Source organism: Ovis canadensis, chromosome 2 (genome assembly GCF_042477335.2).
Source record: "Ovis canadensis isolate MfBH-ARS-UI-01 breed Bighorn chromosome 2, ARS-UI_OviCan_v2, whole genome shotgun sequence".
Classification (NCBI taxonomy): Eukaryota; Metazoa; Chordata; class Mammalia; order Artiodactyla; family Bovidae; genus Ovis; species Ovis canadensis.
This window is the reverse complement of record NC_091246.1, coordinates 133184371-133206160: the sequence shown is the minus strand read 5'-3', so window position 1 is coordinate 133206160 and position 21790 is coordinate 133184371. Positions and strand designations below refer to the sequence as shown.

At 38.4% G+C, this 21790-nt stretch overlaps 1 protein-coding gene across 5 annotated transcripts in view; it reads left to right on the top strand.

Annotated features, from left to right (window-relative positions):
* ITPRID2 (ITPR interacting domain containing 2) overlaps positions 1-20542 on the top strand; it is a 94944-nt gene extending 74402 nt beyond the window's left edge. For 3 of the 5 annotated variants that reach the window (XM_069577049.1, XM_069577048.1, XM_069577050.1), the window contains 9 exons: positions 2488-2576; positions 4329-5522; positions 7547-7624; positions 7703-7830; positions 8227-8377; positions 9448-9516; positions 10172-10636; positions 18531-18647; positions 19375-20542. In XM_069577049.1, the coding sequence (XP_069433150.1) occupies positions 2488-2576; positions 4329-5522; positions 7547-7624; positions 7703-7830; positions 8227-8377; positions 9448-9516; positions 10172-10636; positions 18531-18635 (2279 nt within the window). In that variant the 3' untranslated portion in view covers positions 18636-18647; positions 19375-20542. The remainder of the gene's footprint in view (positions 1-2487; positions 2577-4328; positions 5523-7546; positions 7625-7702; positions 7831-8226; positions 8378-9447; positions 9517-10171; positions 10637-18530; positions 18648-19374) is intronic. The other 2 variants (XM_069577051.1, XM_069577052.1) reach the window with 1 other exon arrangement.
* Positions 20543-21790: the final 1248 nt, after the last annotated feature.

The following is a 21790-nucleotide window of genomic DNA, read 5'->3' as shown; positions in this document are numbered from 1 at the left end:
AATCACTGGTAATATATTCATCTCACAAGGTTAGTAAAAATGCACACAGCGCATGTGAAGATACTTCCCACTTTGGTAATAGAATTTTTGAAGCTGCAGTAATCTAAATCTCAGATCCAGTCCCGGGATTTAGAATAGAGGTTTAGTGACACAACTCATGTCACAAGTTAACGTTCAGTAGGTATGTTAAGGACAGCCCAGCAGGTTCCTTATTGCCAAAGATGTTCAATATTTTCTTTGGCCTAGCAGAGTATACAGGTGTCCTGTTTCTCTGTGATACTGGATAAATAGAATTTACACCTTTTGTTTTGTTCTCACTTTAACGTTTGCTTTAACTTCCTAGTTTTTAATAAGAAATAATGTCTTAACCTCTTCAGTTAGGACAAAAGTCTGTTTCTTTTTAATTCTGCCTTTTTCTTTGGTAAACTATGTTTTTTGTGAAACGGAAATGTCTGACTAAAGAATCTCAGTTGTGATTTATAGTTTACAAAAACGGTTTCACCTACATTCTACTTAGTTTATGAAGTAACACTGTAAGGTAGGAGAACTGTTATCTCATTTTCTGTGGAGAGAAGTTACTGCTTATGGCGATAAAGCCAGAACTTGTCCCCGGTCTCCGTGTTCTTTCCGCTGCCTGACGTCTGCTCTGAAGCCTGGGCAGTCTACACTTGACCTGCTGTGTGTGTGAATCCAGACTGGGCTGACTGCGGAGGAGTGCGCTTGGCGAGGGCCGAGCTTCACGGTGGCCAAGACAGACCTCGGGGGAGAGGACTGGAGGGAAGCTGGTCAGGGCTTCCTGGGCTCTTTGGCAACTGCCCTTTGCCCAGGCAGATTGGGCAGTTCCACTTCTAAATCCTCTAAGCAACTGTTTAAGTCTGTTGTTGCTTTATGGAGATTGATTAATTCAGCAAATACATTTTTATTGTTGGCTTGATCTAGTTACTGGGGATACAAAGAGGAGTAAATAAGGTTCCTGTTTTCGGAACATTGACAGTCTAGTTCTTCTTTTTAAAAAGATGGGCAAACATATAGTTATGGTGATGACTCCTGTGGCATGTTAATCATTTTCTCAGATAATATACTGCGTGATTAGTACCTGTGGTAACAGCTTACTCTAATTCAGTTTCATAGTTATTACAATTTACCTAAACTTATCAAGATATGGATCAGTTCCTTATATTATGCAGTTGTGTTGACTTCAAAACATTACAGAGTTATTTTACATTTATAATGGGAAAAATATTATTCCATTTCATGTTGCTCCAGGTTGAACCTAAGGTAATTAGAATATTTTTCAAAGTCAGGCAACCAATAATTAATTTCGGATTTTATTCAAACATATTGTGGAATATTTTCTATCATTCTAATCTTAAGTGAATGTCGACTTGGTAAACACAGTTTATTTAGCCTGTTGCTTCTGCAGAACTTGACTGTGTCATGAAATGTCATCCTCAGTAAATGTAACAGCTGTAAAGTCTCCCCCACTGTGGTGCTCACAGTGTGACTGGGCATGTGATCATGGTTTTTTTAGTTACTTAAAAATTTTTTTTAGGTTATACTAACCAGGAATGATAAAAATTAGCAATATTACCTTCTAGTTGAACCTATGTGATTTTCATTCAGCTAAGAAATAATTGTTTCATAACTTACAAATGTTTGCATCATTTGAAACATCAGAGACATTTAAGTTTCCTTGTATATAAATTATTAGTTTGTTGGCCTTAATTGTATTTTTATTTTCTTATTGGGAAGGTAATAGGTGTTTTTTAAGTACATAGAATTTAATTGTTTATTTTTGGTCATGCTGGGTCTTCGTGGCCACACACAGGCTGTCTCTAGGTGTGGCGAGCAGGGGCTGCTTGAAAGCTACAGTGCGTGGGCTTTGCTTCTCACCACAGTGGCCTCTCTCGTTGCGGAGCACAGGCTGTAGACATGCAGGCTTCAGTGGTTGTGGCACATGGGCTCTAGGTCACAGCCTCAGTAGCTGTGGCAGCTGGGCCGAGCTGCTCCGTGGCGTGTGGGGCCTTTGTGGACCAGCGCTCACACTGTCTCCTGCATGGGCAGGTGGATTCTTTACCACTGAGCCCCAGGGAGGCCCATAGCTGTTTTTATACACTGCATTTAAACTTCTGATTTCGCCTAAGTGTCTTTACATATTTTACATAATGGAAATGGTTTATTTGGGACTTCAATTTTTATTAGAGCCATTTTTCGTTTCAGCAGGTTGTTCTCCAAGGATAAGACCAAAATACATTAAAATTAGAGCTTAATTTGGAGCTAAACACTGAGAATTTCTGATGTGATTCAGTTTTATTTGAATTCAGGTCACTTCCTGTGCTCTGAAGCCACAATTCGGCATAAGTAATGCATACTTTTCTAAGAGAGAGTCACTGTTGCGCACCGTGTATCTTTTGGAAATCAGGTAATAAAGGTGCTCACTGAAGCCCTGTATAGCAGTTTTGTATAACTGCATTTCTTTTTTGGTAGATCAACTATTACGTACTGCAAGTCAGCACTCTGATAGCAGTGGTTTTGCTGAAGATTCGACAGATTGCCTCTCGCTTAATCATCTTCAGGTAATATTTCCTATCGTAGTAGGCGTTACGATTAACTTCTTTATATTTAGGTGATTTTTCACTGTCTATATATTTAAGACAATCTGTGCAATCTTTATTTTTCAAATGATAACATCTGCATCCTAGAATTTTAGTCTTATTATCTGAGCATTTGTCTATAAATTTTAAGTTACACTAATTCTTCATCTTTCTCTGACTGAATATTTAAAAACAACAACAACAAAAAGCTTCTTCATTTTTGGACCACCAGTAAACATAGTATTTTAATCCTTAACCTATTTTGTGTTTTTTTAAAAATTTTCTACCATCATTGTATTTCAATGAAAGAAAACGAAAATGTTAGTCGCTCAGTCTTGTCCAACTCTTTGCCACCCAGTGGATTTGCCAGGCTCCTCTGTCCATGGAATCTTCCAGTCAGGATTACTGAAGTGGGTAGCCATTCCCTTTTCCAGGGCATCTTCCCTACCCAGGGCTCGAACCCAGGTCTTCAGAATTGCAGGCAGATTCTTTACAATCTGTGCCTGTATTTCAGTATTTTATAATAATTAATTAATAACTAACTAAAACTGTGGGTCCATAGCTTGTTCAATATTACTTGACTTTTATGCTATAGTGTGTTAGATAATCCAGAAATCAGGCATGTCTTAAACTCTCCTCAAGGAGCTTATAGTTTATGTGTGCAGTACGTAATGTACATGAAAAGTGTTTAAAACATCTGTAAGGAAATTTTAAAGAAAACTGGAATAAGAGAAAAAAAGAACCTAAAAAAGTACCTTAGAAACAGCATTTAAGGAGTAGACACTGAGGAGAAGTTTCTAAGGAGACTCAGAGTAACCCAGCAGCCATAAAAACTGAGAGATGGAGGAGAAACTGTTAAAAGGAGAGCTGTAGCCATTGGAGTGAAAAGATGAAAATTTGTTTAATTCTGAAATTGAGTACTTGAGTGAGTAGTTCTGATGCACTGAATGAGAAGCGTGATTGGAGAGTAAATCTGTGACAGAGAAGATACGAATTATGTTCTTTTTTCAAATAAGGATGATAGCTAAGGGTTATAGGTCTTTTTGTCTTTTTTATACAGTAGTGGTTTAGGAAAGTTGTTTGGCTAAGAGAAAGAGAGCTTGATGCAGGAAAGTCTGGGATCAACCAGGAGAAATACCCTAACTTTTGAGAGGAGGTGGTCAGAAGTACAGATTAGAGGGATTAGCTTTGAAAAGAGACACAGTTTTCTTTCAGAATGGAGAGGAGGGAATGATGGGGTAAGGTACAGGGAAGTTTGTAGGTATTGAGGAAGAAGTTAAGATATTTTTGTCCATTTTCTCTGAGTCAGTGTCATATGTTGAAAGGAATGGAATGCTTAGTTGCCCAGTCATGCCCGACTCTTTGCAACCTCGTGGAATGTAGTCTGCTAGGTTCCTCTGTCCATGGAATTTTTCAGGCAAGATTACTGGAGTGGGTTGCCATTTTCTCTTCCAAGAAGGAAAGGAGATAGATGGGTGTTGAAAGGGGGTATTTAAGGAAAATAGTGAAGATCTGGAATATTTTTTGTAAGAAAGCAGAGTTGTTGATCAAGGACACTGAGAGCAGTTTCGAGCAGCACCAGTGCCAAAACCAAGGTGGGAGGCCCGAAAGTGTAGAAGCCTCATAGCAGTTTGGTGTTTTGTTAACGCTTATCAATGTAATTAAAATTAACTCATTTGAGTTCGTGGTCCTTCTTCCTGTTTTCCTTTCACTCTTCCTGTTTTCCTTTCACAGGTTCATGAGTCCTTGCAGGCCATGGGGAGTAGTGCAGATAGCTGCGACAGTGAGACAACAGTCACATCTTTTGGTGAGGACCTTGTCACACCAACAGCACAAGACCAGCCTTACTTTAATGAATCAGAGGAGGAGTCTCTTACGTGCCCTCAGATGGAAAGAGAAAAGGCAGCAGCAGTTGCTGAGAAAAGGTCAGATGGCCAGGATTCCCTCCAGCGCCAGACTGTTGAGAACATAGGACATCAGCAGTCCACCTGGAGTGCAGGGGATCACGTTACTGAAATTACTGGAAGGAAAGAGGATGTGTCTCCAGCACAGCCGGTGGAATTACTAAGGGAAGCAAGTGCTGAAAGTGATGTGGATAAAAGCAGTGAATGTGAATTTGTCCAGTATACCACCCACCATATTCTTAAATCATTGGCTTCTATTGAAGCTAAATGCAGTGAGAAAGGGGCTGAAAATACAACGGGGTCTCCCTCTTCTGTGGACAGAGTTAATACAGCTTTACAAAGAGCGCAAATGAAGGTTTGTAGTCTGTCTAATCAAAGAGTGGGGCGTAGTCTGATAAAGTCAAAAGATCTGTTGAAACAGAGGTACCTGTTTGCAAAAGCTGGCTATCCTCTAAGGAGGTCTCAGTCTTTACCAACCACCTTGCTGAGCCCCGTAAGGGTTGTGTCATCTGTCAATGTCCGGTTGTCCCCTGGAAAAGAGACCAGATGCAGCCCACCATCCTTCACCTACAAGTATACACAGGAGGAGGAACAGAGACTAGAAAAAGAAGTGATAGAGCACGATGGTCAGTCTTCGGTCAAATCCACTATTTTCATCTCTCCGACGTCTGGGAAGAAGGACGCTGCCGCCCCGAGCGAAGTGACCCGGCTGGAGGAGTGCCATCAGTGGAGGATCCCGGCCTGTGCGCTGTCTGCTCAGTCCGCCTGCTCCCTTCACTCTCTCCACTCCGAGTGGCAGGAGAGGCCCCTGTGTGAACACATGAGGACTCTGAGCACTCATAGCGTTCCCAGCATAGCAGGCGCCGCCTGCAGTGCCTTCCCGTCCGCTCTCGGATGTCCTTACTCACACAGACACGGTGCCTCCCCTTACCGAGCGTGCTCTATGAACCCCCCTTCTGCAATTGAGATGCAGTTGCGAAGAGTGTTGCATGATATTAGAAATTCACTGCAGAATCTTTCACAGGTATGAAACCAAGTGTATCTTTCTTACTCTTGTTTTCTTTTATTGGTCTGAGTACCTCTTAATTCACTGAAAAGCTAGGAGCCATCAGACGTAACCGCCTCAGCCTCATTTTCCTACATCCCTATATTTATCTGTACCTGCCCACCCCCCCGCCCCAGCCTCTTCCTTCCTAGCTCAAGGGAGAAGCTGTAACTAATTCTGAACAAGGTGAATGTCTCTGTTCACAATCTCCCTCCCTTCTAGAGAGGAGATTTTGTTTTCTAGGTGTCCTCCTTTCTTTAGCCTCTCCTCCATTGTCTCTGTCTTAGTCAAGCTGTCTTTGTCATTAAAAAAGAAAACTTCTCAAGCACTCTCTGTCCTTTTCTCTTCCATCTGACAGTGTTCACCACTTCTTTCTAAGTTTTCCTCCCTTGGCTTCTGTGTGGCCGTGTATTCTCCTGGTTCCACCCGTTGCTCTCTGACTAAGCTTTTCCTTCATCTGCTGACTCCTGATGCTGGTCTCCTGGTACAGAATTAGTCTGCTTCCACTGGGTTAAAAGAAGAGAAAAAAATCAGGTAAACGTGTGAATCTAGTCTGTGTGTCATGTCACTTTTAAAGTTACTGCTCTCAGATTTGTTAGTGGGATGGGAATAATTTCCACAATAAGTTTTGAGAAAGAATTGTCTCTTGGTTTGCCTTTCACACTCCCTTTCTAAATCTCTTTCTAAGCTACTTAGATGAGGCAGTTGAAACGAAGAAAATGATAGTGCAACGTAATGAACGGGGTGTTCAGCTAAGAGTCGAGAAGCCTAGAGTGAATATGATCCGTTCCTTTTCATGATGATGTAGTAGACAGGAAGCCCCTTTGACAGTAAAAATGAAAGTTGGAAACCTTTCAAGTTACGTAGTAAAACACACTTTTAAGTAGAGATTTTATCCTCATGATGATTGTCTTCTACTAATGATTTTCAGTCTAACCAGAAAGTGGGTGTCTCTCTTTCCTCCTTACAAAATGTAGTTCTGTCTACAAATGAGAAATTAACCTTTCAGCTGCAGTTACGGGAAGCTGGGGATTCCCGGGGTCCTGTCTACCTACACCTTCATGTTCCACCTGTCCCAACCAGCTTGTTCTGCTCTTGATGTGGTTTTCTGTTCAGTGTTCACCAGTAACTCAGCTGATGTCCCCGTCCTCACTCCACCCCACCTCGGGAGACAGGTGCTGTGTATCACCTGGCCTCTGCCTGTGTCTCCAGGCCCATTCCCTGTGAGCATGCTCCATGTACGCGTGCAGGCTCCGACCTAGGTGTGTGTCCCTAGCTGTCTGTCTTTTTTTTTTTTTAAACACATGCTGCATTTTTTTTTTTAACCTGGGATGACCTGCCCTTGCCGTTCTTCACCTGACCAAGCCCTGTGTACTGTTACAGCTCAAGTGTGGCCACTGTTGAGAACACTTAACCTAATCTGGACTTTTGATTGTTTTCATCATAGCAGTCCCCACACCAACCCCAGCCAATGTTATGTATATATTTCTACTTCTGTTTTCTCCTTGCTTCTTCCACTGTGAGAATGCTTGAAGGCTGGGAATGCCTTCTGTCTTCCTGTTATCTTTCCTTGTGATGCATAGTAGATACTCAGATATCTGAGCGAGTATGGTGATTGCTTGCTGCTTTCTTCAGCCAAGTCAGTAGTTTCTGTGATCTCAGAATGACATTTGCTATTGCGTCTATATTTCTGAGTTTTGTTTTTATTTTTCTACTTTCTCAAGGCAAGAAGGAGGTCCTGTAAGACATATTAATAGATTTAAACTATATGTATTCCTTTGCCTCTTTCTTGTTCCAAATACACTGACTTATAACTAAAACAGATAGGAATAGTAGGTGGTACTGGTGACTGATCTATCTGATTTCAGCTTATAACATAAAGTGATTTTAGGTTTTGTTTTATGCCCCAAAGAGAAACATATGTACTCCCCAAATTCTGCCTAGATGATGTGGAAGTAGTCACTTTAACATTGCTTTCTAATCAGACTTTCACTCTTTTGAAGTACCCTATGATGAGAGGACCTGATCTTGCTGCTGCTCCGTATAGTACTCAGAAATCATCTGTTCTACCTCTTTATGAAGTAAGTTGTTACTTAAATCTCTGTGTTACAGAATAATTTGTGTGATTTAGAAGTTAATGCTGTTATATTGCATTTTAGAATACTTTTCAGGAGCTCCAAGTAATGAGACGGAGTCTGAATTTGTTTAGAACGCAAATGATGGATTTAGAATTGGCAATGCTGCGTCAGCAAACCATGGTTTATCATCATATGACTGAGGAGGAAAGGTAAAAAGTTCATATGTCTTAATGTTGACTTAAAATATTTTTCATTCTAAAAAGCATTGTTAACTTTTTTTGGGGGAAGCTGAATTTTATTTTCACTGCTGTGTACCCTTTATCTAGTCTGTGAACCAGTATAAATAAAATTGGGCACAGTGTTTTGCTAAGTAAACTCTGCCTTCATTGAACTGAGGAAGACAGTGATTGGAATCTGTTTCTTATTGTCTGGAATATTTGTGATGGAAGCTAGAGGAAGAAAAAGCAGTTATAATGGTTATACTCATTGCAGACGCTGTTGTGCTAATCTGTAGAACTTGGAGTTTCAGTAACTTCTGAAAGCTTGTGGGAGTTGTGATACTGAGTTTCCAAACTGCTTTTTTCAAACTCTGTGCCTCCTAATAGATATGAAGTTGATCAGCTGCAGAGTTTGAGAAATTCAGTCCGAATGGAACTGCAGGACCTGGAGCTGCAGCTGGAGGAGCGCCTACTGGGGCTGGAGGAGCAGCTCCGCCCTGTGCACGCGCCTTCACCCTTCCGCCCCTCGGCACTCATGGTATGCTACCTCGGGTTGTTAGCTTTTTCACTCAGAACTTGTTAATAGCATTCCACACAATTTAGGACAAATGCCTTAATTTAAAAACAATGTATTTTAATAGCATTAGAGACATGCAGTGTTTAATAAGCCTTTCCCACAAATCAGTGAAATGTGTAAGTTGTGGTTAACGTCTTAAATATTTAACCTATTTATATATATATAAATACATTGAAAAATTGTAATTTAATAATAGAGAATAAAGAGCAATGCAAAAATTTAAGAATTTTAAGGGAAAAATGATAGTAGGTTAGCATATGACTAATTTAGATGTTACTCATTGTGTATAACTGAAGAACACACATATATATATTTCATGCAACCTTTTTTCCCTCCTTTCTTGCCTTCGGAAAAAAAAAAAACTGTTCCCTTTACATTTTTCCTTTATTTTGGATTCTTTTCCATTCTGTATGTTTTTTAAGAAATCAAGTAAGATCTTTGTGAAAGCAGAAAAACACGTATACAAACGAGAATAGAGACAAACACTCTCTGTCTTTATTTTGTACCACTATTCTTACTCCTAATGTTCCTTTTCATGCAATTTGAACTTCAACAATTGTATTCTTATTTTTGCCAAAATCTTTCAGTTGTAGAATATATTGAAGTGTTGAAACAGTGAATTCTTCTCTTTGTTAATTGAACATAACTGATTTTGTTAAAAACAATTGCGTGAACACACGTGTATATATGCACACATAGCAAGTAGAAAAAGAATGTGTGTGTGTGTGTGGGTATATATATATATGTGTGTATAGCACAGACTAAGCATATCTTGTCAATGAATATCTCATCGACAGTTTTGATCTGAGAAATGTGCATCGGTGAGATCAGAGAATCAGAACATCTTCTATGCAACTTTCAGTCACAGTAACACATTTTATAGGATCCTGTGACAGATGAGGCTGACTTTTGTGACATAAAGGACTGCTTTAGAGCAATAATTAGCTCATTTTATTATAAAGTACTTGCAATTTGAAAAAACTACACACAGACACACACACACATATATATATATTGTTTTGCTTTTTCAGGGAATGTGTGGCAGTAGTAGAAGCGCTGATAACTTGTCATGCCCTTCTCCATTGAATGTAATGGAACCAGTAAGCCTCTTTCCTTTTAAATCACTGGGGAAGGGAATGATACACACAGTTTTCCTAATGTAGATAAAAAAAATTTAAATACACAATTTGGTAAGTTAGTTAATTTGATTAGAAGTGAGTCTGGCATTTCTTGAAGTCTGTTGCCATCTTTGGCCACTAGAAAGCCAGTTAATTGCAATAATGATTTATCTTCATGGCCTAAAGGAAATAATGCATCATAAAAAGTAATTTATATTTCAGGAGATGTGCTTTCACAGTCTGATTCCAGGTTCTTTAAGTAATTGGATCTTTAAGATGACTACATTTTGAACAAAGATTGATTTTTATTGTATTTTAAATGAATTAGTTCATTTGAGGGCATTGTGAGTTTTTTTTACTGGTTACTTTTCTTTGTAAGTAATTTGGACACCCATGTGGAACCAAGTAAAATTTCATCCAGCTATAGCCTAGTTAAACATTTTATGGCTTGATCTCACTGTGAATTTGAATTTTTCTTGCTGTTTTTGCAAATGAAATTGGTTAGTAACTAAATGAGTGCATTTGAATCATGTCTCTACAAGTTAAATGATTTGGGGCAGCATCGAGGATATTAATCTTCTTTTAACTGCCAATCTTAATTTAAAGAGAGAAGAATTACAGTTTTTCTGATCTCTAGGTCACTGAACTGATGCGGGAACAGTCATACCTAAAGTCTGAATTGGGCCTGGGCCATGGAGAAATGGGATTTGAAATTCCTCCTGGAGAAAGCTCAGAATCTGTTTTTTCCCAAGCAACATCAGAGTCATCTTCTGTATGTTCTGGTCCCTCTCATGCCAGTAGAAGAACTGGAGTACCTCCTATTGACTCAGTGGGCAAACCCAAAACCCATCTGGTACCAAGCAAGAAATTATTCCGAGCATCAGTGGCCCTAACACCAACTGCTCCTTCTAGAACAGGATCTGTGCAGACACCTCCAGATGTGGAAGGTTCTGAGGAAGCTGGAGCAACTGAAGAAACCTCAGAAGCTGTAGGACCTAAGTCTGAAGTGGAGGAAGAACATGGAAAAGTCTCATTATTGCCAGCTGCTGAGGAAGTGCATAAAAATGTGGAGCAAGATGAGTTACAGCAAGTCATAAGGGAGGTGAGTAAAATCTATGCTTAATTAATTTATTTTGAATAGGTTTTAACATTAATTATTTATAAGACACTCCTCTGATTGACTGTATTCAGTAATTTTCCCATTGATCCAGCTCATGTCTATTATGTTTGTGATGCTGTTTCTGCAAATTTCATACTCCCTTGTGAAATAATTGCGACTCTCTATATTCACTCTGGAGAAGAAGGTATGTGTAGGTTTCAAAATAGGTGAACATGTGACGAGGACTTTAGATCTCTGTTTCCACCTTTGTAAAATTAAGGATTATAGTTTAGATCTCTTCCAAGATTAAAATCTGCCATTTTATAATGTCAGTTGAGATTTTAAGAAGTATGAAGCATTTAATCTATTTGGTTTAGTGAGTAGAGACCTATAGAAATTAAGTAAGTCATTCAAAGATAGAAATATAGGATTAAAGTTTACCCTGTGTGATTAGCAGTATGCAGACCTGAAACATTTAGCAATAGTTCTAGGTTACCGAAAGGACTGCAGCAACTTAGGAAGACTAGTCATCAAAGGCAAAATATTTGAGAAATTAGTAAAATAGTTGCTTTTGGTACCAGGATCACATAGTAAGGAACAGTATGGATATCATTTAAAAAAGGAGACTGCTATAGATACATTATTTATGAATGACTTTTTTTTTCCTTTTTTCAAATCACATTGTGTCTTTGGATGCAAAGTTCAGTAGAGTGCGTAAGATAAAAATTACACATGTTGAATTTATTTTTTCATTCTGTCCCTGTCTTAAGAGTAATTCTGAGGAAGAACTGCAATTATTCATAGTTCTTTCCAACTGGGATACTAAAATCCATGTTAAAAAGGATCATTCATTCTTTCCATTAGTAAAAAGAATAGCCTACTGTGTTTTTAAAAAATGGTTTACAAGTGTCTTAATGAGTACCTGCTCTGTAAAGGAGAAAATAAAAATGGATGTAAGACCATGAAATCCTTAAGCCTAAAGTCTAGTAGGAAAGTAAATAGAACTAACCCAAGGAACAGTTGAAGAATCATACAGAAAAGCATTTAGTATAATGTATTGAGAAGGAAGGATTTAGACATGGAAAATACCAAAACGAACCAGAGAGGTAAGAGTCAGTGGCTCCTCCTTTTTAATCTTGTACTTCCAATAAATTCAGCAATGTGAATGTAACACACTTTTAGAGTTTATTTGTGAGTAACATTGAACAAATTTTTAGTGGTTATAGGTCAAGAATGGTGGCAGCAATTTGCAGCAACATGCATGGACCTAAAGATTGTCATACTGAGTGAATAACAGGGAAGGAGAAATATAGGATAACATCCCTTGTATGTGGAATCTGTAAAGAAATGATACAATTGAACTTACTTACAAACAGAAAGAGACTTGTAGACTTAGAGAACTGAATTTATGGTTGGCAGGGGGAGGGGAGAGGGGGATAGTTAGGAAGTTTGGGATGGGCATGGACACAGTGCTATATTTAAAATGGTAACTTTCTAGCACATGGAACTCTGCTCAATGTTATGTGGCAGCCTGGATGGGAAGGGAGTTTGGGGGAAAGTGATACATGTATATATATGGCTGAGTCCCTTCACTCTTCCTCTGAAATTATCACAACATTGCTAATGGGCTGTACCCAGTACAAAATTAAGTTTGTTTGTTTGTTTTTTAAGAATGGTGGCAACATACCAAAATGTTTTTTCAAATGAGCCATTGCTTCTCTGGGTCCGGAGACTAGTTCATGTATGAGGTGCCATCATTTACAGCTGCATGACAGCAGCTTGAGAAGTCCCTTGAAAATACAGTCAGTTTTCCTTTTTATGTCATTAATATAGGCATTCCCAAAAATCATGCTATGCATATTTGTGCAGTAAAAACTACAGAGCTCATGGGGAAAGTAGTATTAGAAGCATAACATTAAAAACTTTTGTCAGTGATATATTTTTGAAAAGGTGAAAACCTAATAAAAACAGTAACACTGTTTTGTTAAGAAATAAATGCTTCAATAGTGTGACGCTGCCTTGAGAAAGACCTGAGATTTGCTTCTGGAATTGGATTTTGGAAGGGCTGCAAAATAAGTTACTTGTGAGTTACTGTGAAGTGGTAGAGGGGGGAGATAATGAAGTCCAACAGAAATTTTAATGCCAGGTGCAGATAGGTGTGCTTCATAACACAGTGAACTAAGAAATCTAGTAGCTGTTTAATGTTTGTACATGTTGGGTACTCTGTTCCTAGGTTCAGCTGACATTCAGACAAATTAACACTTACAAAACAAGCATTCTGTCAATAGCAGAAGACACTGCATGTACGTAATTTATTTTCATGACATGAATTACCAACTTGAAATTTAAAAGATCTTAATTCTATAAATTTATTTGTCCTATTAATGTAATTATTTTGTAGGTTGGTTGTGTCTGGCTAATATTTAGCAGTCTCTATACAGCCACCTCGCTCAGTTAGTTAGGTGTGACTGATGGTGTTTCACGTCAAAGGTCAATTTTTGAGTAGAAACTCCAGTACTTTGGCCACCTCATGCGAAGAGTTGACTCATTGGAAAAGACTTTGATGCTGGGAGGGATTGGGGGCAGGAGGAGAAGGGGACGACAGAGGATGAGATGGCTGGATGGCGTCACTGACTCGATGGACGTGAGTTTGAGTGAACTCCAGGAGTTGGTGATGGACAGGGAGGCCTGGCATGCTGCGATTCATGGGGTCTCAAAGAGTCGGACACGACTGAGTGACTGAACTGAACTGAAGTAATTATTTTTCTCCACAACGTATTTGTTAACTGAGGAAATCAGTTTTAAGGTACTCCCCATCTGGCACCCCAGTCCAGTACTCTTGCCTGGAAAATCCCATGGACGGAGGAGCCTGGAAGGCTGCAGTCCATGGGGTCGCTGAGGGTCGGACAGGACTGAGCGACTTCACTTTCACTTTTCACTTTCATGCATTGGAGAAGGAAATGGCAGCCCACTCCCGTGTTCTTGCCTGGAGAATCCCAGGGACGGGGGAGCCTGGTGGGCTGCCATCTATGGGGTCGCACAGAGTTGGACACGACTGAGGTGACTTAGCAGCAGCAGCATCTCCCTTGACACAAAATGTTGTATTTTTGTTCCCTTAGCTTGCTCTGGTTTGAAAAATTTCCTTGGAAACTGAACTTTATATAGTCATTTGGCATAAATACGCTCTTAATGTACACTTGAGTCCTCATTTTTAATGTTGTTAATGGAGCCTGATATGTGCTGTAAGTGATTTCCTCATAGCTCAGTTGATAAAGAATCCACCTGCAATGCAGGAGACCCTGGTTTGATTCCTGGGTCACGAAGATCTGCTGGAGAAGGGAATGGCTACCCACTCCAATATTCTGGCCTGGAGAATTCCATGGATAGTCTGTGGGGTCACAAAGAGGCAGACAAGACTGAGCGACTTTCACTTTCACTTTCACAGCATCCCTAAAACGTTGATTTTTTGGGGCTGGTAGAACTTAGCATATACAGAAAACTTGGTTGTTCCCATCATAGTGTGGTGGTGCTAGAGAATTACTTAATCATTTATAAGAACCTCCCTATTAAATATGGGAGATTTTATAATTTGAAGGACTGACATGTGAGACAAATGTTTGAAGAATTTTTCAGAATTTGTTACTGTTAATTAGAAACTTCCTGATTCAGAATTCGACATAGTTTGGAGGAACTTTAGCTTAACACTGACCCTTTTAACTGTCTCCAAAAAAGCTTACCAAGCAAATTGTATAGTAGATGAAACAGGGCATAAGAGGAACATTGATGTCCTTAAAAAAAAAAAACAAAACACTCTTTTGAAGCACTTTAAAAGCATATGTTAATGGATAAATTAGTCTAATGTCATCTATAATTTAAAAAATCATTTGGTTTATTATCATTTTAGCTCAGTTACAATGGTGTTCTGTTAAACTTTGCAAAATATTTAAAATTCAGATTAGTCTTGATTCTGCTCATTTAAAATGGGTAATCATTTTCCTTAAATATAATAGTACTGAATTCCAGTTCTTTTAAACACTTATTGTATCAGCTACCAAGAAAAACAGAATTGTCTTCCCAGCAAATTCTGGGTCTCTAACCCCATAAACAAAGCCATTATTCAGGCAGGGAAGATTTAAGCTTGGGTTGAACAGTTTTGCCGGTGAGGATTAAGCATGTTTGGCAAACACTTTCAGGGAAGTTTTCTTATTGTTCTCATGGATGCGTGAAAACAACTATGTCCGTCAGGCCTTTGTTTCCATTATTTCACTGTATGTGAAGTTTTTTAAAAGAATGCTTTCATTACTTATACTACTGATACAGTAGAATTCTTTTGAAAGAGAACACCAAAAGAAAAAGTAAGTAAAAAAGATTACTTAATAGAATAAATGAGCATGTGTCCACAGAAGCAAATTGAACAGAATTAAATGTCAGAGTATAAAGATAGATTGCTCTGTGTAGAGTTTTCTTCTTTGTTCACTGAAGTTCCTAGGCTTGGTCCATGCCTCTGAGTAAGTGTATTTCATCTGGCACACTTTTATATGTATTTTGGTAAATACACAGCTTGCCTGTGTTCTTACTACAGTGCTATTAGTGATCTCTGTAATAATGGCTGCCGCACAGGAGGCACTCAGTAGAGGCTAATAAATGGATGTGTTGTCCCACACTTTAGGCTTGCTGTCATCTTGTTAATATGCCAGTGTGCATTCCTTCCTTGATCTCAAGTAGTCTGTCTTCAGTGGATATTACTTTTTGGAAGTTATAAAATGGACTTCACCTTCCATTCCACTGATTTTCTCACTGCTTATCCTTCCCCACCTCTGTAACGTGGGAGACTTTGGAACTAATTTATTTGTTCATACATTTATTACTTCAATAAATTATCAAAGGCATTTTGTCATTTTCCAGTGCTTATGTGTAGTGCTTTGTTTTTCACTTTGTTCTTTTTTGTGTGTGATACTCTTTCATTCTCTCGTTGATGGCACTTATTCAGACATTCATTGAGCGCTTACTGTGTGCCAGCACACACTGATGAGCTTCTGTTTGAGCGCTCCCTTCCCGTTCTGATTCCCGTCTGCTCTCTCACTAGTGGGAACTGTCTTATCAGCTGGGCTCCCTGCTGCTCGCTCTCTTACGGTGCTCTTGCTACTGCTCTCATCCTCACTGTTGTCTGCAGTTGGCCTTACTTTCTCATCTCACTGTGTTAAAATCTTCTGTTCTCTGATAACTTTTTCCTCTCTTATCCCATACTAGTCTCTCATTTTTTATTCTGTTCTTACATCATTAATGAGTTAACATTTTTTCCTTTTTAATATTTTATGAAATGTTTGTTCTGGGTCCACCTAGATAATAACATCCTTGGTAGAGACTTTTTATGTTTTACTGCACTGATGTCTGTACCCATCCCCACCCCCCAAATATTGGTATACTTTTTTGGTTTATAGATAATACTTTTGGGCTAGTTTGTTTTTGAATGATGAAGAATGAAAAAAAATTTTTGAGTGAAGTGTGATGAGATGTGCGTTGGACAGCAGGACTGAAAGACTCTGCTAACTCATTGTCTTTTGTAAATATGGATTTACAGAGGATCTAATTTAACACGCTGCATTTCTGCTTGTATGCTGTGGCAGAGAAATTCTGGTATCATTTGTATCCAATATGTATTTGTTTAAAAGACAAATCTGAAGGACTGTGAACTTAACAGACCTTTGATGTTTAAAGTTTAGAGACATTGGTAGAAGGTAAAATGAGAAGATTTTATTTATTTAAATATGTTTCAGTACAGATAGCTGGTAGTTAAGGAGCATTTGTTTCTCTGAATATTTATGTATAAATATATATATATAATGTATAGATTGCATGACATTATTACAGAGCCATTTTTGGAAAGACTTCATTGAGATGTGTTCAAGATGTACTTAGGAACATTTTAGGAAGGAGATCAGGCTGGCAGGAAACTGGAAATGTAGAATTTTTAAAAGCTGGTTGAGTGTGTCTTGAGTGCTGATTCAGGAAGGCATTATCAGTTTATTTGAGGAAACACACATGTAAAGCCTTCAGAAAGGGCTACTCAGGGGTGATGCACTGGGCTTCCCAGGTGGCTCAGTGGTAGAGAATCCGTGACCAGTGCAGGACATGCAGGAGCTGTGGGTTTGATCCCTGGGTCCGGAGGATCCCTTGGAGGAGGAAATGGCAACCCACCCAAGTTTTCTTGCCTGGAAAATCCCATAGACAGAGGAGATGTGTGGGCTGCACTCCATGGGGTCACAAATCAGAGAGAAAAAGATGCAGGTGTGCATGTGTAGTGTTTGGACACCTGGAGAAGAAAATCTTGAGGGAATTGTCATTGCCTCTAGATCTGTTTGCATTTTCCAACAATAAAATGACATGTAAATCCTTATCCAAAGCAAAATTTTCAGTCAGGTGACAAATGTACCATACAACTAAATACTGACTTATTTAGAGTTTATGGTTGTTTTGGTGGTGGTGTTTAGTCACTCAGTCATGTCTGACTCTTTCCTACCACATGGGCTGCAGCAAGCCAGGCTTCCCTGTCCTTCACCATCTCCTGGAGCTTGCTCAAACTCATGTCCATTGAGTCAGTGATGCCATCCAACCATCTCATCCTCTGTCGTCCCCTTCTCCTCCTACCTCAGTCTTTCCCAGCATCAGGGGCTTTTCCAATGAGTCACTTCTTCCCATCAGGTGGCCAAAGTATTGGAGCTTCAGCTTCAGCATCAGTCCTTCCAACGAATATTTAGGGTTGATTTCCTTTAGGATTGACCTGTTTGATCTCCTTCTGTCCACGGGACTCCCAAGAGTCTTCTCCAACACCACAGTTCAAAAGCATCAATTCTTCCATGCTCAGCCTCCTTTATGGTCCAACTCTCACATCCACATGATTATTGGAAAAACCATAGTTTTGACATGGACCTTTGTTGGCAGTGATGTCTCTGCTTTTTAATATGCTGTCTTAAGTTTGTTATAGCTTTTCTTCCAAGGAGCAAGCATCTTTTAATTTCATGGCTACATTTACCATCTACAGTGATTTTGGAGCCCAAGAAAATAAAGTCTGTCACTATTTCCAATGTTTCCCCATCTATTTGCCTTGAAGTGATGGGACCAGATGCCATGATCTTAGTTTTTTGAATGTTGAGTTTTAAGCCAGCTTTTTCACTCTTCTCTTTCACTTTTATCAAGTGACTCTTTAGTGCCTCTTTGCTTTCTGCCATTAGGTAGATAGACATTAATTAAAGAAAAAAACATAAAAGTGAACATAATATTTAGTCAGTTCTTTCAGGTTATTTTGTGTCATAGGGTAAATTTTCTATGAAGTTTTAACATATGTTAATGCTCTCAACTTGAGAATTGTGTTATTTTGTAATGGAGTTAATTAGACAAGATCTCCGGAGAAGGCAATGGCACCCCACTCCAGCACTCTTGCCTGGAAAATCCCATGGATGGAAGAGCCTGGTGGGCCGCAGTCCATGGGGTCGCTAAGAATCGGACACGACTGAGCGACTTCACTTTCACCTTTCACTTTCATGCATTGGAGAAGGAAATGGCAACCCACTTCAGTGTTCTTGCCTGGAGAATCCCAGGGACAGGGGAGCCTCATGGGCTGCCGTCTGTGAGGTCGCACAGAGTCGGACACGACTGAAGCGACTTAGCAGCAGCAGCAGACAACATGATCAGAACATGATCTGAGTTTGAGGATAGATGGATATGATTCCCTGATCTCTCTTTGTATTTCATGAAGGATTTACACGAAGATTTAGTTTTCTCTGAAGTTTAGCTGACTGTAGAAATTAAATGTTATTTACTTGTTTTTTCTGATAACAGAATAAAATGGATTATAGTGATACTGTTAAGTTCTCATTTTCTTCTTTTTCCATTCTAGATTAAAGAGTCTATTGTTGGGGAAATCAGACGGGAAATTGTAAGTGGACTTCTGGCAGCAGTATCTTCAAGTAAAGCATCCAATTCTAAGCAAGATAGTCACTAATGGAATTTATAGGTAAATTTTTCTGAATTTCTTTGTTTAGCTAAATGTAACTTAGTACTTTGGAGAAGGCAATGGCACCCCACTCCAGTACTCTTGCCTGGAAAATCCCATGGATGGAGGAGCCTGGTGAGCTGCAGTCCCTGGGGTCGCACAGAGTCGGACATGACTGAAGTGACTTAGCAGCAGCAACTTAGTACTTAGTTTTTAATGCTTTTTCTTAGTATATAGGTCTGTTCCCCTAGCTAAATTTTTATTTTTAGGAAGTATGTAATATGTTATTTTACACTGTGAAAACCTTTTATAACCTCATTTGAAGTGTAAGTGAGTCAAATCTCATAATCTCAAACCTCTAAGTGATATTGATATTTTATCATTTTATTGAAATTTCATTATAGTAAATAAATTCTGGAATTGGGGAAATTGGGACCTTCAAACCTGAATTTTGATAGCACTGCCCTGATTATAATATTACTTCAAATGGATCAAGATTTCAAGCATGCGTGCATACCAAGTTGCTTCAGTTGTGTCCAAGATTTTAAGACTTAATCATAAATTTTTAGTGTCCTTTGTTTTTTAAAGAAACATATCCCATAGGTCTCATTGTACATAGTACATTAGGTCTTATATCTAATCATGTCATAATAGATAATGGAGGATCTTTATTCTCATCCTTCCTTTTAAAGACTTTTCAGTAGTAATTGAAAAATGCTTAATTTTTACTTTTCTTTCTTTTTTTAAGGTTTGCATGGGTCCTATTAGCTGCGTGATACTGGAGTTATCAAGGATATACACTGGTGGGGATGTCATTTGTGCTTCAGAAGATACTTGCTGCTGAGCTGGGCTACTGTATACAATGTTTATTTCTTCTGTGCATATCTTTTCAAAAAACATAGAAACATAGGCACTTTGCTGACTTTATTTCTTTTCTAAACTATCAAAACCGTAGTCATTTGAAAAGCCTAATATTTATTTGTATGTCAGTATTTTCCAGTTGATTGCCTAGGTAGAATTAATTTTAAAACTTGAAAACTTCCAAACTTAACCAACTTATAAATAACATATATCTTCAGACTAGCTTCTTAAAACACTGACCTCTATGAGGTATTTACTGTGCAATAACTGATTCATTTTTTGAGAGCTTGAAACAACCAATGATACTCCCTCCACTGCTGTTAATTAGTGTCACTTCCAAGAAGAAAAATTATCCTGTTGTAAAAACTGCTTTTAATTCTTGAGGAGGTTACTAATAGCAGTAGGATAGAATTTATGTTACCTAAAACTACTTAATGTTCTTACACTGTAAGCATTATTTTACCCAAGACAATTGTAATTTTATTGTAGCTTATGTAGTTTGGGGATTTTTGTTTGTTTGTTTGTTTTTGGAAACATGTCTTATATTAAACACTATGTACTTTTTGCATTGTCCAGACTTCTTTATTATAAGGACATGTTTCTTCTTTTAGACTAAATAGTAGAGTATTGCCAAAATAATGGGGCCTGTGACTTGAATGGATAGAAATGAATAAGCTGGTTTTGTTTTTTCATAATGGAAGTAATTTAGATTGTTGTTTTCTCATAAACAAATTTTAATTCATTCTTAACCAGTGAGAACTGCTTGTTTTATGGGGGGAGTGGGGTGGGGGAAGGAAGGTAGTTTCCTATTTGGTTTTGTATATGTTAAATAAATGTGTAAAGTAACAACCAGATGTTATTAGAATTATTCTTTAGCATTTATAATTTTCAACTCCTGTTATATTTCTTTGTGTGAAATTTTAATCAAAAGTGGTTGAGAGGTTAACAATATACTTCGAAAGAATATCTAAAAGGTTTTTTAAATGTTTGAATTATCACATCACACAAAGGCTGATTTCTAAAAAAAAAATTAATAAAGTATTTATTTTGCCTAACATGTTTTTAGTGATTTATTTTCTTGAACCACAACATGAAGAATTTGGATTAGATTTGATAAGTAACAGGATCCAAAAGAATTAGAGCATATAATCTATTAGGCTAAAATTCTCTTTTCCTGAAAAGGCGTCTACGATGCTTTCAAAAATGTGGTTAAGACTAGACCACCATGGAGAAAGAATGCGCACTGATGCCTCTTGGTCTCATCTAGTTCTGTAGTCTTAATTATTACCATCTGAGTCAAAAGTTCTCTTTAAACTGTACTGTTAAGCTACAAAGAACAGACATTAAAATATTACTTTATTCTCTGGCCAAATTCAGTCAAATTCTCAGACAAATTCAGCAATTTGACTACCTGATTCTAATAATAGTAATGATACATATAAACCAAACACTGATATACTGATATTAATATTAATACAGATGTCAATGATTTTTAACTAATCAGCTTTGTAGCCACTTACAGTTCTTTTCTGACTATATAAGAACCCAGAATTTGATAATCAGTATTAAATAGCTTGATTCAATGGGCAAATCCCTTACAAAGTTTGCACGTAAAATAAAATGAACTTAAGTACTGTCAGAGTTTCATGTTTACTCCCATTTTAAAGCTTTGTGTACTCAGACATTTGAAAGCTACTGTATTCAAGCCACCATGCTAGCTGCTGAAATGAATGAGAGGGGGTCTAAATGGAGGAACAGAGCACCTTTTTTTCCTGAATGGGTAAGTTTAGAAGTACCAAATGAAAAATATGAAAATCATAAAAAGAAGTTGCAGGACGGAGCCTGGGATGGTTGGAGATGTAAGTCTTTACCAAAAAGACTTAGTTTCAGTAAAGACTTAATGGGAAATGGAAAGGATGGAGTTTAAGTAATTAAGAATATTTTAGTTCTTGTTGTTCAGCTGCTTAGTCATGTCTGACTGTGACCTTATGGACTGCAACAGGCCAGGCTCACCTGTCCTTCACTATCTCCCAGAGTTTGCTCAAATTCATGTCTATTGAGTTGGTGATGCTATCCTAACCATCTCTTCCTCTGCTGTCCCCTTCTCCTCCTGCCTTCAGTCTTTCCCAGATCAGGGTCTTTTCTAATGAGTCAGCTCTTCCCATGAGGTAGCCAAAGTATTGGAGCTTCAGCTTCAGCATCAGTCCTTGCAATGAAATGTTCAGCATTGATTTCTTTTAGGATTGACTGGTTTGATCTTGCTTTCCAAGGGACTCTTCAAGGGTCCCAGAATTCAAAAGCAT